This window comes from Chaetodon auriga, chromosome 3 (assembly GCF_051107435.1).
Source record: "Chaetodon auriga isolate fChaAug3 chromosome 3, fChaAug3.hap1, whole genome shotgun sequence".
NCBI classification, from domain to species: domain Eukaryota; kingdom Metazoa; phylum Chordata; class Actinopteri; order Chaetodontiformes; family Chaetodontidae; genus Chaetodon; species Chaetodon auriga.
In genome coordinates this window covers 1145134-1161945 of record NC_135076.1, presented here as the reverse complement: position 1 = coordinate 1161945, position 16812 = coordinate 1145134, and the positions used below count along the sequence as shown (strand labels likewise).

At 40.4% G+C, this 16812-nt stretch overlaps 1 protein-coding gene across 1 annotated transcript in view; it reads left to right on the top strand.

Moving 5' to 3' along the window:
- Positions 1–1549: 1549 nt before the first annotated feature.
- LOC143315184 (prohibitin-2-like) overlaps positions 1550–16812 on the top strand; it is a 51645-nt gene continuing 36382 nt past the window's right edge. The window contains exons 1-4 of the mRNA XM_076722723.1: positions 1550–1628; positions 2185–2317; positions 3262–3346; positions 8389–8468. Coding sequence (XP_076578838.1) covers positions 1608–1628; positions 2185–2317; positions 3262–3346; positions 8389–8468 — 319 coding nt within the window. The 5' untranslated portion in view covers positions 1550–1607. The remainder of the gene's footprint in view (positions 1629–2184; positions 2318–3261; positions 3347–8388; positions 8469–16812) is intronic.

The following is a 16812-nucleotide window of genomic DNA, read 5'->3' as shown; positions in this document are numbered from 1 at the left end:
ATTGTTAGTGTGACTATTTCTGAAACTAATAAACACACTTGTTGAAAAAACATACTTTTAGAAATACCTGTACATTTTTTATTTTTTTTTTATTTTTAAAAATATTTTCAACCCTGTGCTGACCTTGTTGAAATCGAGATTTCGTTCGGTGTACACCTGCTGTCTACTGGATGACAATAAAGTTTGTCTTAAGTCTAAAGTCTAAAAATGAGAGGGGAAGTGTGGACGGAAAGGACTCAACAGTGGCAACAGCACTGGGATAATGCAGTAAAACGGTGGCACAGTGGCACAGTGGCAACACTGTCGCCTCACAGCAAGAAGGTCCCGGGTTCGAATCTCGCTGCGGGCACCGGGTGTGTCCTCCACCATGCTTCGGTGCCTGCTGCTCGAGGAGGGCCTTTCTGTGTGGAGTTTGCATGTGTTCACCTGGGGTATCCTCCGTAAAAATATACCCCCACTAAAAACATGCAAGAAGATCACCACCTGACCAATGGTGACGCAACAGAATGGGTCCCCGGGTGCCGGTCTGGCTGCCCACCGCTCCTGGTCTGCCGCGGAGGAGGGACGACCAGGATGGGTCAAAAGCGGAAGGCAAATTTCACCTCCGTGTGCCGTGTTTCCGACCATGTGTGTGTGACAAATAAAGGGGAATGTCTCCCCCCGATTCTTCTTCTAAAAGGGATACATTTATATGCAATACAAAACAAAGTGGGTATTTTAAGAAATAGAGGAAACAAGACGAAAGAGCAAGTTGTACCAAGCACGCTGAGAATTGGTCACAGTAACTTTGACAGTATACTATTCATCATATGAAATATTAGAGTGTGGGGACAATGTGCAAGGGAGGAAATGGATATTTCTCTTTCTAAGGACGACTGGACCAGACAGGTGGCTGGAGGGAGATGCTGCGAGATCTCCCCTTAAAATGGATAAAGATTAAAACCAAAAGATGGCAGTAATGCAACATCGTGGATGCCAGCTGCCATAAAACCTCAAAGAAGAAGAATGATTCCATGCTGTCGAACTACATTTCCCGGTATAGTGATGGGAATTCCGGCTCTTTTAAGAGAGCCTGTTCTCAGGCTGGGCTCTCATAAAAGAACCGGCTCTTTCAGCTCCCCAATGGCTCCTCAGATTTTTTGTTGCTTAAATAAATTTATTACCAAAATAATGTAAAATTCTGTGTAAAATTAATTATTAATGTACAAAACATACTTTATAGCAAATTTTACTGCATTTCCTGCAGTCACTCATTTTCTCACCTTTCCAGCGTATTGTCTGTCACGGCTCTGCGTGTGTGCTGTGTGTGTGCGCGCGCGCTGTGTCTGTAACCCCGTCCCCCTGCTCACTGCCTACACACAGAAGCCACCACACATCATGAAGTTGACGAATCACGTGCAGCTCGAACGTAAAAAAAAAAGTCGAGGAAAAAACAAAAAAAACAAAGCGGCTCCCGCTCCGGCTCGCAGGCAGGAGCCGGCTACGATCGTTCACTTCAAAGAGCCGGCTCTGAGAGCCGTTTCGTTCGCGACCGACACATCACTATCCCAGTAGACTTTGCGTTGCATCACGAGTGGGACTGACCTTGGCGTTTGACGTACAACAGCATGGCGAATAAGGAGCCGAATGTAAGGTCACTTTTACTGGCGAAACCATTTTAAGTAACGACTTCTTACACTGTTAAGTGTGGATACTTAGTGACATATTTATTTCCCACGAAGGTGACTAGTGATCTGATAATAAATCACCGTTAACTCTGTCAACCCTGTCAGGCCAGTTAGCATATCGCACTGTTCTGTTTGCTCGTGCATCGCCAAACGAAAAGCCGTCGCTTGTAGCAAGGTCGCACTGTATGACCTCAGTTTGTGGCTGTTGTCAAACTAATATCCTCTACTCATATAAACAGGGTGGAAGAAGCACCCACAGTTAAAATGAGCCAGTATTGACACACAGTAATGCTTAACACTAGTTTGTCCACGTCCCCAATGTAATGAGTCTCCGTTTCCACTTATTCTTTGTCCCCTGATCTAATTGTAGGATGAGCTGTGACGTGAAAAAAGGCCAACATGACTTTAACTGAGAGTGATGTCTTAACATGTCTTGTTTGTCTACCCCGCCCCTCCCATCTCACACACACACACACACACACACACACACACACACACACAAACACACACAAACTAGCGCCTCGTCCAGCACCTGAGGGATCTCGCAAGTCATATGTCTTCATCTGGTGGAAGAGGGGCAGGATTTGGGCTGAAGCTGCTGCTTGGAGCTGGTGCTTTGACATATGGCATTAAAGAAGCCACCTACACAGGTAAACACACTTTTATCAAGCTCTCAATGTGTGACAGATTCAAGCAGATGCTTCATGCCCCCACATAGTATTGATCCACCAAACCACCAGGAGATTACAATGACAAGAATATGCCACTGACCATTGGTTGTTCTATGTGGTTCTTCTTGCTGAGTTCCAGCTATTAGGCTGGAGTAACTCAATTGGTAGAGTGAGCAAGCCATTAAGCGTAACGATTGTTCTTTAACCTGTGTCAGTATTTCAAACTCCTTGAGCAAGACACTGAGCCACAATAGTGGCTGAGAGATGTTGATGTACAACAACTTACAAAAACTTAAGCAAGTATACAACATATGTGTTGCCTTTAAAAATAACGGCAAATTAAGAAAAAATGTTTGTCAGGTAGACAACACAGACGCAACCCTAAAGAAAAAATGCACTGCAGAAAATTCATGCAATTAAATGTACTACAAGGAGTTTTTAGCTTTTACGGGACAATCTCAATGTAATGCAGATGCATCTATAAGATAGGACTTTATTGATCCCACATCGGGGGAAATTAAGTTGTTACGGTAGGCAGGTTACAAAAAGCGAGCACAGTGGCAGAAAAAATGGAGATCATCAGCAAGAAGATTGGCTATTTCTATATAGTTATTTTTAATACCAGTCACAGGGTCCAATTCCTTGCAAAATCAGATGAAGCTATTTATAGCATGCAGACCAAAAGAGCCCATTTTTATGTTTCCTAGAGTTACCTTTCTGGATAGCTTCCCCTTTAAATTGTCTTGTCTTCCTGTGTCTGCTGTTTTTCTGTCTGTTTTCATTCATGGCATATTAAATGGTTCCCAGACTGAATAACAATGTAGCACATTTTAGGTTGTAAAAGTTTTGTTCCGGAGACTCTTGTAGTTAAATCCTGATTATATTATTCATATTAGTCATTTGTGTGTGTGATTGTATCTCAGTGGAGGGTGGTCACAGAGCCATCATCTTCAATAGGATTGGAGGGATGCAGATGGACACTATTCTTGCTGAGGGGCTGCATTTCAGGTAGGATCAGCAGATTTATTAAGAGACTTGATCCCATATTTAGTGTCACGGTCACACATTGTTATTTGTCATTTCTGATTTTTGGTCATCAGTCTCAAGTCTTGCATAGCATGAGCCAGAGATGAAGGGAAAGAGAGTAGATGAAGTGGTGCATGGCAAATAATGAAAAGTTTTCTTTTACTTTACATTTATTTAGCTGATGCCACAGCAAATTACAATAACTGCTTTCAACTATATGCATACTAGGACTGTCAAAATTGGCCAAAAATTATGATTTTTTCTTAAATTCCTTCTAAAAAAAACACGTAGGTTTGAACCATTCAAATATCTGTTTTTGCACATTACATCTGTAAGAGGGAAAACCAACACAAGACATACTGATTGTATATGATTTCAAAATAAACATGTCTTTTAAAAGATCTACATACCTACACGTTACAAAATTATGTATGTACAATTATGCGCTTGTTTCAGCTTGACCTACATTACTTTTTCAATCAATGAAATTGATGATTTGTGTGCAGAGTTTCCAGTTCGTGTTGGTGTCCACATGTCCTGGAAGACTTCATTGCCTGAGACAAACGGGAGCAATTCCAGTCAATCACTATCTGATATGGACACTGTTGTCCCATTGAGACAACAATTTTCAAAGTTTTTTCAGTGTTGAACGAGAGCACATCAGCTGACATCCTCAAAACATGCTACAATTTAATCCCTCTGGGTGTTTGTGCACTGCCAATGTTTTTATGTCCATTAAAAGTGTTTTGCCACTGACATTTTCAGATTCACAAGAACTGTAATTTTGTCATTGTAAAACACACAAATGCAACAAAAACAAGTCACCAAATGCTTTTCTTGGTTAATCTTTTCTCTGTTCTAATAATCATAACTAATGCTGGATTGGTTGAAATAAACTCTTAATTCACTAAATCAGGAGAAGAGTGAGAGGCCGGACATCAGAGAAGCAGTGGGGGAAATGGTGTGTGGAGGTGGAATATGGGACTTCGACAGATTTTCCTGGTTAAGAAAAAGAACAAACAAACAAACAGAAAAAAGTAATTACTGGACAATAGAAACAGGCTTTGTGACTCCTGCTGGTCATCCAGTGCTTCCAATGCAGTGCTGCTTTTTTTTCCAAATTCAAATCTTCATTTTCACAAACAAATATATGGATTTTTTAAATTTAAATGTAAATTTGAATTTAGAATATGCCTTGACAACCACAAAGCAGCTCGCAGCGACGAAACAGGCTGTAATATAATGACTACAGGTGTTTGTACACCATCAATGTACCTTCACTGAAAATCTGGATTGGTTGAAATACACTCTTAATTACCGATTCAGGAGAGGCGTGAGAGAGAGGGAGGATATCAAAGATCATCAGCGAAAAATTGTGTCGAGGCAGAATATTTTCACATCTAACTCTGAAATTGTTTTTCACATTATGACCAGACAGATTTAAATATGTTGACTTCAACAAATTTTCCAGGTAAAAACAACTAGTTACTCAAGAACAGAACATCTGGTTTTGTGTCTTCTGCCCGTCATGCAGTGTCTTCAGTGCGTCTGCTGTGGCTGTGCTGATTTTATTCTCACAATTGAATATTCATTTTCACAATTATGGATTATTTTACAATTTGAATATATATTTGAATCTAGAATGTTCGTTGACAGCCCTAGTATGATGTATAGGTCTGAACTTTCCTCCTTCAGCTTGAGGAGGATGGTCACAAAATGCCAGTTGCACACTATTGTGCAATGCTAGAGAAGTGACAGCAAGAATATTCAACTATTGAGAAATATGTAAATGTAGTTGAAGTTATGTCACCAGTGATGAAGTTTCAGTGTGCCAGTGCTTGATTCTTGATTTTTATACCTTCTTATGCCTGAATTTTGGATATCTGCCGATACTGATACCAATACTTTTTTCTTTATTATTATTGTTATTGTTGTTGTTGTCATCATCAGTATTATAACCATTATTGTTATTGATGGTGGTGTTGGCGGTGGCAGCAACATTATGTATAAGGTACATGGGGCAGAAACTGAATTTCAGTTTAGTGGTGCAAAGATCTCAGTTGATGTTGATGGAGTGTGCTTGGATTCACATCCTGTCAGGGATTTCACCATCTGGAAAGCTTGTTAAGTGGTCATGTTGCCATATTCATGTCCCAGTTTGTCCTTAAATATCACTTTTGCTTTCAGAATCACGCTTTTGATTTTTGTTGTTTGCTGCCTTGAGACCAGTCCAGTCTTTGAGCTTGAGAGCTTTATGCATCTCTTCCAGACCAGTGTTATTTGAGGAATGATCCAGGGTTTAGAGTTGAGATATTTCCATATTGTTTTGACTGGATAGTGGTATTTATGCAGAGATTGTTATAGTCTGTAATAGGGCTGCGCGATAAAACGATAATGATATATCTTGCAATAATCGTAAGCAGCGTTTGTCTGGTGTTTCCTTTCTCTTAGTTGTAAGTTACAGATTAGCTGTCATTTCCATGCATGTGTGTGTGTGCGCAGTGTAGGAAGTAATTGTTACAATATCGTAATCAATATCAGTAAAAAAATGCGTTCGATAAAACATTCAATAATTTTTTTTCTTCGCCGGACGAAACCAGAAGTTGCAAAGCAAGGTTGGTTGCATGAGCAAAGGCACTTGCTCTCTGGTAACCTAGCAACGTAGGGAGTAATCACTGATCAGTGGGAGTGACACGCTAACAGCCAATCATGTAACAGTATCATGTTCAGTTGCGCCATCTCATCTCGTGTTTGATTCTTTGCGTGGAGTGAGATGACAAATAGAGAATGAGCGCTGCAGTGAGCGAAGAAATTGTTGATAAAACAGGGAAAGTCAGCTTGCCAATATTGCAGTTTTTTGGATTTTATGTCGGACCGTAGTCAGACCAATGTGGTCTGTAAATTATGCAAGACCGTCGTCCCCACAAGACCGGTAATACCACAAACTAGTTATACCACCTTAGCCGCGCTCACCCTTTGGAGCGCAGCCATATTCGCCAACGTCCAACAACATCTGCAACTGTAGCACCACCGCACAAGCAGCAGACCACCATGGAGAGGTACTCTGCTTCAGTGCCTTATGACAAATCATCTAAAAGGTACAAAGACATAACGGAGGCAGTGGCATATCATATAGCTAAAGACATGCTTCAGCTGAGCACTGTGGAGAAGCCAGGTTATAAAGATCTCTTACACGTGCTTGACCCACGTTATGTTATACCTGGCCGAAAGTACTTTTCTAAGACTGCCATTTGTTTTCTGTGTTACAGATGTAAAGTCTACCTCAGTTTTATTTTAATTTCTCCTATGTTTACAAAACACTGCACATATTTTAAAACACTTTATTCACCAGAAGATTAATCAGTTTGTGAACTTTCTAGCACTAAACTTGCAATAAAAATAGAGTAAGAAGAGTTAGTAAAGTTATTCATATGTCTAGGCTGGTTTTATAGTTCAATCAATGTTACTGTACTGTCTATCATGTTTGGTTTTTTGTATGTTACAGATGTCAAGTCTACCTCAGTTTCTGCTATGTTTACAAAACACTGTACATATTTGAAAACATTTTATTCACCAGAAGGTGAATCAGCTTGTGAACGTCCTGGCACTAAACCTGTAGAAAAAAACTTCTCAGGTTTCTCTATGTTTACATTTTCACACTTTGCACTATTTTGTTACACTTTATTAAGCATTTGTCACGTATTCTGTATTTTTGTACTTTAATGTTAAGAGAGAATTGTTAAGTGTTCATTGTGATTTTAGACTTTTATTTGCATTTATTATTTGAGTGTTTTCCATGGTTGTGTTGACATTTCCTTTCCTTTTTGCCTTGATAGCTGAGGGTATTATAATCAGAGGAAAGTTAAATCTAAAATAAAAATGTTTAAATTTAATGTATTTTTCTCTTGGTCCTTATTTTAAATAGGTCATAAAAAATATCAATAATTATCGATATTGACCGATATAAAACACTTATATCATGATACAGTTTTCAGCCATATCGCGCAGGCCAGGTCTGTAATGACAGTGACCCTGTTGTTCAAGTATCTGTTGAAGATGTCCCAGCATACCAGATAGCCTTGGAGCTGTGTCATGGCGTCCTCTGACCATTGCGGGGTGCTGTAGGCTTCTGGCTTGTGAAGTTTAGGTTCCAGTTTTGATTACTATGTTATCAAAAATAAGTTTAGATAAGGGAAAGTAGAATGACCAAGTGGTAGGTATGAATGAGCACAAAATGCATCGGTAATAGTTACTGGAACACATGTAGGGGAAGTAGGTCATTAAACCTTTGGGTTTAATGTTTGCACTTGTAAATATAGATATACACCAACCTTCCTCAGCTCAGAAGGATTTAATTTATTCTTTCTTTTTTAATGCTGATTTAATAATAATTAATGAATTAATGGCAGATCAGTCTCATCATCTGAAGCGTAAGCATCTGTTTCCAGCTCAAAAGGACACTGTCTGATAATGGCTTAAATGAAAAGCATTATTTATTTGGCACAATAATGACAATTGATATGAATAATGAATGATACGATGAATAACATGGATTATATGATGTAACACAAACAACTGTGTTGGGGGGGGGGGGGTTCTTGTTCTCCTACACACAAATCCATGTTTTTTCTTCTGTTGAGAATGCCCACATGCTATTGAAATGATGGCTGAAAATTATCCAGTCAGTAACTGTTAAAATCCCCCTGGAGCTCCAGAATACTTACCCAATATATTGTTAGCACCCTGGACTACCAGTTGTGCAGCTGCCTTCATGTTAGCGCTGGTAGGAGAGGGGGGAGATCTTACAGACGCAGAGAACTCAAACCAGAAAGTGGGTTGAGCTCACCGGGGTTCAGGTATGGCCAATGTCCGTATTTTCATTGGCATCAAGGCATACAGTTTATGTTGTAGCCTGTTAATGGCTAGTACTGTCATAAAGCTCAATGATAGTTAAATCCAACAGACCTAAAACAAATAGTTTTGCCTGTGCTACATGTGCTGTGACATTAGCATCTGTGTTGTAGGATCCCATGGTTCCAGTACCCTATCATATATGATATCAGAGCCAAACCCAGGAAGATCTCCTCTTTGACGGGCAGTAAAGGTAATACTGGACAAACACACACACACACACAGACCCACATGTATTCAAATTGAGAATATTAATTGGCAGCCCTATTGTACTCATACAATGTACTTTGGGTTTTCTGACAAATACATGCTGTTGAGATGCCTAATCCCTAATTTCCAATGGGTGCGTAATGTCCACGTTCTGTCCACAGTGAATATGATGGAGCTGACTGCTGCCTTTTAGTCTGTGAATGCATTTCTAAGTAGGTGCTTAGTGTCTCAGTTTCAGAAGCGACGCAGGAGCATATCTACTTGCTGCTCTGTGGAGAATACATGCCGAGTCTATTTTTGATGGATGATGTGTCACTCCACAGATCAGATCGAACTAGACAGGAAGGCAGTTACAATTAGTTATTTGGCAGATGTTTTCATCCAAAGTGACGTGTATATGAATTCACACACCGATGCTGTGCCATCGGTGTGTGAATTCATATGCACGTCGTTTTGGGGTTCAGTATCTTGCCCAAGAATACTTCGGTATGTGGATTGCCGAGGCCAGGGCTTGGAGCGGATGACCGCTCTACCTCCTGAGCCACAGCGGGTAAGTCAGGCAGAGGAGGAATTGTACAGAGAATTTATTTTTAAAATAAAGCACACTGTGCAGACTCCCGATCATGGATCAACAATAAATGCCACTGAAACAGACAAAAAAAAAGAAACAATTTAACCACAAACCTTACTTACCAATGGTAGAAGCACAAAAATCAAGGGAAAATGACCCAATAACATGATCTGAGCAAGTCAGCAAAGCTCAACGGGCAAAATGCTTCTGAAACACGAGTGGTATGTACTGAATCACATTATATTTACTAATTAACCAGCATTATGAGGCAGGCTACTCCTTCCGATACGGTTAATTCTGTGGTAAATCTAAATTTACCTTCTTTTGGGTGCAAGAATGTGTATCCCTGATGGTCTGTAAGTTGTTTTCATTTGCAGGATGGATGAATATGTTCCACACTATAATAACTGATAGTGTTAGCAGGTAGTTGATAGCATTTAGCTCATGTGTAGATATAAGTGCAAGTGTTTTCCTGGTTAATTCTGACATGTTGCTTCAGCTTCTGCATTTTTGGTTATGCTTTTTTCAATTTTGTGATGCCTGCTGATACAGACAAGGAGACTACAATAAAAAAAAATGAAGTCAAATAAATGGACATCCAGGATGCAGTCATGCTCTGAAAATGAAATGGAAGTGTAACTAATACGTCAATAATATATTTGATCACGTTGCTCAAGTTTCTGTTGTGAAGAAATAAAGTATTCATTTTAAACTGTCTCTGACTAATGACATGACATTTTCCAAAAACTCCAGAGAGATTAAACAGACAGAAGGTATTTCTGTCTTTTGTGTTTTTACATTTTTTAAATTGTGCCCGTGTCTCTGTCTGTGCAGTTTTTCAAACGCTTACCCCAGAGGCAAAGGAGATGGTGTCATTTCCTGTAAATCATCAGATGAGTTACGCAAGGCTCAGCATTGGCGGGCTTACTGTCCCCACCTTATGTTTCATTGCCACAATGCGTGCAGTGCATCATAACATAGATCCAACTAATTGATGACGAAATTCGTTGCCAACTGTTTTGCAATTCAATTTCATTGGTTAATTGTTGCAGCCTTACTTTGGTGCAATTTAAATTATCTGCTATAGTTCTGAGTAATGAAAGGTACTTTAGATTATATGATTTTGACAGCACTCTCCTCAACAACCCATTTTAGCTCCCTCATCCTCCTACCGCCCATCACATATCATAGCCAATGCCTCACCACACACACTCACACATGCACACACACACACACACGCAGACAGACCTCCCAGAACACAAGCACTCTTGTACACGCACATGCTCTTAGACTAAAACTCTCTCTCACTCACTCACTCACTCTCTCTCTCTCTTTCACACTCACACTCACACACACACACACATTTACTGTATTATATGTGATAGCTTAGTTTTGGATTATGTGTTGATGCTATGTGATGTCTTTATCTTTCCAAATTGTGAATTCATTCTGTGATTTATTTATTTATTTTTGGTCTTGAGGGAAATCTGTTACTTTGTATTGAATAGAAGGTGCGTGTGTTAAGTACATGATTTTGTGAGATTTCCACCATGCTCTCAGAGCCAGTGTTAACTGTTTTGATAATTGAGTTGAAATTTTTATTGCCCTAGCTAGGGATGTCAACAGTTAACCACAGAGAATATTTTTGATGGGTTACACCTGTCGGTCTGTAGGTTAATTTGCATACATACACACACAATCCAATCCAGTCCAATCCATTTTATTTATAGAGCACAATTTTAAATAAACACAAAGGTTTCCAAAGTGCTGTACAGTAAAATAAACACAATTAAAACATAATAAATAAAAAGATTAAAAAGATAAGAAGATAAAATGATAAAATATCTTTGCACATAAAATCAACAACCTACTAAGTGGTGTGAAAAGCCAAAGAAAAAAGGTGCATTTTAAGAAGGGTTTTAAAATTAGACAATGAAGAGGCCTGTCTAATGTGCAGTGGCAGTTCATTCCACAATTTTGGAGCTGCAACAGAAAAAGCCCGATCCTGTCTGAGCTTCAGCCTAGTTTTGGGAACCCTCTGGAGCAGCTGGTCTCCTGACCTGAGAGATCGGCTGGGTGTGTATAGGGGTGCAGAAGCTCAGAGAGGTACGATGGGGCAAGACCATTTAGAGATTTTAAAGCAAATAAAATAATTTTAAAATGAATTCTAAAATGGACAGGTAGCCAGTGGAGTGAAGCTAAAATTGGTGAAATGTGCTCAAACTTCCTTGTGCCAGTTAAAAGACGTGTAGCTGCGTTCTGTACCAGTTGAAGATGTGCAATGGAGGACCCACTAACCCCCATATAAAGTGCATTACAATAATCCAGTCGTGTGATCACAAAGGCGTGGATTACTGTTTCAAAGTGCTGTCTCTGGAGAAAAGGTTTTATTTTTGCCAGCTGCCTTAACTGGAAGAAGCTCATCCTCATCACATCTGGCTGTCAAACTTAAGATCCGCGTCCACTTTTACCCCCAGATCATTAACAATAGGTTGGGCGTACTGTGCCAAGGAACCCAGATCAACTGGGTTGATCTGGGTTCCCCGCTTCCCCCACCGCGCTACGGTGACGTCACCACCAGTCGCCTCCGCCAGCTGCACCTGTGGCTGAAGGGATATTGCCTGGGGAAAAGTATTCCATATGTGGACAATTTTATCGCTTTTTTAAACAGACCCCACCTTTTTAAACCGGACGGCCTACACCCAAACCAAGAGGGGTCACGGCTTTTATCAGTAAACATTGACCTGACAGTCCGGTCCTGCACCACAATCACCTCCTGACTCAGTACACCCATACACACGCCCTCTGCACCTCACCTACACTCACCTTCACCCACCCCCACCTACATCATACACGCCCCTCCCCCAGTGACCCCAGTGGCACAGGACAATATTTGCACCACTACCTCTCCCTACAGTACATCTCATACAGCAGGAATCACAGTCAGAATCACAAACAGAATTCACAGACCAGTTTCATCATGGACCAGTAACAAGCGAAATAACTTAGTTCCGGTCACACCTGCTTCAACCTCCTCACATTGTGATAAAGAGCGCACGTTCAGCACGAACATTAAGCTGGCCGTGCTGAACGTGCGCTCCCTTTTAAATAAAACTTTTATCATAAACGACCTGATTTTAGATAACAAGGTAGACAGCATTTTTTTAACAGAAACATGGCTCGGCACTGACGCACCAGTTGTTCTCACCGAGGCTTGCCCACCAAATTTTAATTTTTTATTTTCTACCAGGGGTGGTAAAAGAGGGGGTGGAACTGCCTCTATCACGAGAAATACGCTGAACTCAAATGAAGTCTTTTTTAACAGTTACACATCGTTTGAGCATCATGCCTTTGTTTTTAGCAGTCCTCCTATTCTCTGCATCACAGTTTACAGACCACCCCACCATCATCCTACCTCTTTTATCAGTGAATTCTCTGAACTATTATCAATCGTACACACCAACTATAACAGAATTTTAATAACTGGTGATTTTAATCTACATGTTGATAATAGCTCGGACCCAATGTCCAAAGAATTTTTAAATCTCTTAAGTTGCATGGATTTTAAACAGCACGTCACACAGCCGACTCACAACAGAGGACACACCCTGGACCTGGTCATAACCTATGGCCTGTCCACTGTTGTGTCCTCTGTTGTTGACCTGGCTGTGTCTGACCACTACTGTGTGTATTTTAACATCACCAGTTTTAACCACAGGGAGGCCCCGGTGAGAATGGTGAGGAAACGCTACATTACCTCTGAAGTGGCTGCATATTTTATGGAGATTTTAAAGAGCACTCCTGCCGAAATTTTACCTGCACCTTGTGATTTTATTGTTGACAATTTTAACAGCAAACTGAAAACAACATTGGACTCAGTTGCTCCACTGTTAACCAAAACCATAAAAACGAAACCTACACCACCGTGGAGAAATAATGACGAAATCAAAAAACTGAAAAGAAATTGCAGGAGTGCAGAGAGGAGGTGGAGAAAAAACAAACTGACAATTCACTATGAACTATTATGCGAACAACTAAAAATCTACAATAACACAGTCAAACTGGCACGAATATCTAATTTCTCAAGACTCATCACAGACCATAAAAACAATGCCAAATTCCTGTTCTCCACCATCGATCTTTTAACAAATAGCAATTTTAAAAAATCTTCCAAACCCCCATCAGATGCCCTCTGTGAGGACTTTGCAGACCACTTCAGAGGTAAAATCGATATTATCAGATCCAGTCTTTTACCCCAACAGAATTTAGTTTTTAACACACCTGTACCATTACTTTTGCCTGAGGAAACACTGGAGAGTTTTGCCCTGGTTGATGCAAGGACACTTGGTCGAGTTTTCTCCCAAGTAAACCCAACAACCTGCCTTTTAGACCCAATTCCCACATCACTTTTAAAAACATTTTATGGCTTCTTTGAGGAACAGATTTTAAATATTGTAAATTACTCTCTTCAGACGGGTGTCTTCCCCGCCGCCTTTAAAACATCAGTGGTGAAGCCCCTTCTGAAGAAGAGTAACTTAGACCCCAACATTTTTAATAACTATAGACCTGTGTCCAACTTACCATTTTTAAGTAAAATATTAGAAAAGCTGGTTTTTAATCAAGTAAATGATTTTTTAAATAGTATCAATATTTTAGAGAAATACCAATCTGGTTTTAGGATGAACCACAGTACAGAGACAGCCCTTTTAAAGATTTTAAATGACATTAGATATAACGCAGATTCACAAAAACTCACAGTCTTGGTACTACTGGATCTAAGTACTGCCTTTGATACAGTAGATCACCACATTTTATTAAACAGACTGAGAAACCTGGTCGGCCTCTCTGGTACTGTTTTTAACTGGTTCAGCTCCTGTCTCACAGATCGATATTTTCGCGTAAGTTTGGATACATGTTCCTCCAGAACACATAAAATTAATTGTGGGGTGCCCCAAGGGTCGATTTTAGGTCCAATTCTTTTTAATCTATATATGCTTCCCCTTGGGGACGTCATCAGGAGACACGGCATCAGCTTCCACAGTTACGCAGACGATACACAGCTTTACATTGCCGTGTCTCCTGACGACACAGGGCCAATTGATGCTCTTTTTAACTGTATTTTAGATATAAAATCATGGATGGCAGATAATTTCCTACAGCTCAACCAGGACAAAACAGAGGTCTTAGTTATTGGTCCTGAAGGCAAGAGAGAGAAACTTTTACCAAAACTACAAGATTTTAAGCCAACACAATGTGTAAAGAACCTGGGCGTCATTTTTGACTCTGAGCTGAATTTTATTCCACATATTAAAAATGTAACAAAAATAGGTTTTTATCATCTTAAGAATATAGCCAGAGTCCGCCCTTTTCTCTCTCAAGCTAACACGGAGGTGCTGATGCATGCTTTTATCTCCTGTCGTTTAGACTACTGTAATGCCCTGCTCTCTGGTCTCCCCAAAAAGACCATCTCTAATCTGCAGTTATTACAGAACTCAGCCGCACGTGTGCTGACGAAGACCAGAGGGCGGGAGCACATTACACCAATTTTAAAATTGCTGCATTGGCTCCCTGTGTGTTTCAGGATCGATTTTAAGGTTCTTTTATTAGTTTTTAAATGTCTTAATGGTCTTGGGCCCTCTTATTTATCTGACCTGCTTTTGTCATATCAACCCTCGCGGGTCCTGAGGTCCTCCGGCACTGGACTTTTAATTATTCCTAGAGTTAATACAAAAACCCACGGGGAGGCTGCATTCAGCCATTATGGCCCTCGACTATGGAATAGCCTGCCGGAGAACATCAGGACTGCAGAGACTGTTGATGTTTTTAAAAGGAGGCTCAAGACTCACCTTTTTAATTTGGCTTTTAATTGATTTCTTTTAAACTTTTAATTCTTCTATTATGTTATTTTTATTTCTAATATTTCCCATGACTTCTTAGTCATCCATTTCATCACCACTTGATCTTAAAATCTTATTACTATTATTTATTATTTATTTACTTGTCTATTTTAACATTTTTAACTTTCTTAAATCTTTTAATTTTTATGCATTATACCTGCTTTTACTTGTTGCTTATATTTTTAGTCTTTTAGTTTTTAGCTTCAGTGTTTCCTCATGGGGGGCCTCCACGCTGGGATGTATGCCCAGTCTGCCCATGGGGGGCGTTGCCCTGGAGGCCTCCTGGGCCCGGGGGACTGGGGCGGCTCTGCATTAAGTGTGGAGTCTGTCCCTGTCCATCGGTGTCGGGGTGGTCTCTGTGGCGGCGCTCCCTATGGCCGTGGGCTGTAGCGCTTCTCGGTGTGGATGGCCCCCATAGGTGTTTCCTCACATGGTTCCTCAGTGCCCTGCCATGTCTCAGCACCGGGCGTGGGTATGTGTGTGTGTGTGTGTGTGTGTGTGTGTGTGTGTGAACACATATGTATATATATATCTATATTGTCTGTCATAATATGCTTTTATTCTTTCTGTTCTTGTATTCTTTTATTCTGTGAAGCACTTTGGGATGCATTTTATATGGATGAAAAGTGCTATACAAATAAAGTTTATTATTATTATTATTACCAAAGACCATCACTTCAGTCTTGTTTTTGTTAAAATTTAAAGTTTAGAGCCATCCAGGCCTTGACATCATCTTTTCAATTTAACAGTGGCTTAAGGGAGAATGAATCAGACTTTTTAAGAGGGACATAGATCTGGCTCTCATCAGCATAACAGTGGAAGAAAATGCTGTGCTTCCAGAGAAGTGGGAGAAGATATAAAGAAACACAGGCTGACACAGAATGTCCGATGAGACAGGTAGGGCCTGAACCATTCCAGCACCGAGCCCCTGATGCCCACCTACTGCTCCAAACGAGCAATCAGGATGTCATGGTCCACTGTATCAAATGCCGCAGTTAAATCTAAGAACAGGGATTACACAGTGACCAGAGTCAGTAGCTGAAAAGATGTCATTAAAAACTCTTAAAAGCACAGATTCTGTGTTAAAACCGATTGGAAAATTTCAAGAACATTTTGTTCATTTAAAAAGTCCATGAGCTGAGAGTAGACAGTCTTCTCTAAGATTTTAGAAAAGAAGGACATGAAATTAGCCATAACAGCAGGATCCATTCTGGGTTTTTTAATCAGTGGCTGCACAACTGCATGTTTAAAATTTACAGGAACTACTCCTGAAGACAGACTGCTGTTAATAATGCTGTGTAAATATAACCCAACTGTGGGAAAAACCTCCTTAAAAAGTTGAGGAGGAACAGGGTCATTGGGTGAGCCTGATAGCTTTAAATGCCCCACAGTCTCCTGTACAAAAGGCAGGGTCACAGGCTCAAATGAGTCAAAAACAGCAGAACAAGGGACAAATACTGAGGGGTCATAAGCAGGGGGTGAAATAAGTGCTCTGGTAGAAGTGACTTTAGCAGCGAAGAATTGCAGAAAGTTTTCACACATGGAAGGGGAGGGCTCAGTTCCCACAGTCTGTGGTGCATTCAGAACAGAGTTGATCACTTTAAACAACACATGAGGTTTGTGACAGTTTAAGACAATAATATCAGAGAAGTATTTTCTTTTAGCCTCTTTCACAGAGGATTGTAACGATGCCAACAATCTCTCAATATTTGAAAAGACACTTCCAGTTTATCCTTTCTCCACCTGCGCTCAGCTCTACGACATTCCTGCCTGACAGTGCATGTTGTTTCATTCAACTAAGGCTCGGATTTAACTTTATGCTGCCTGCTCTTTGGTGGGGCAGCAGAGTCAACGGCAGT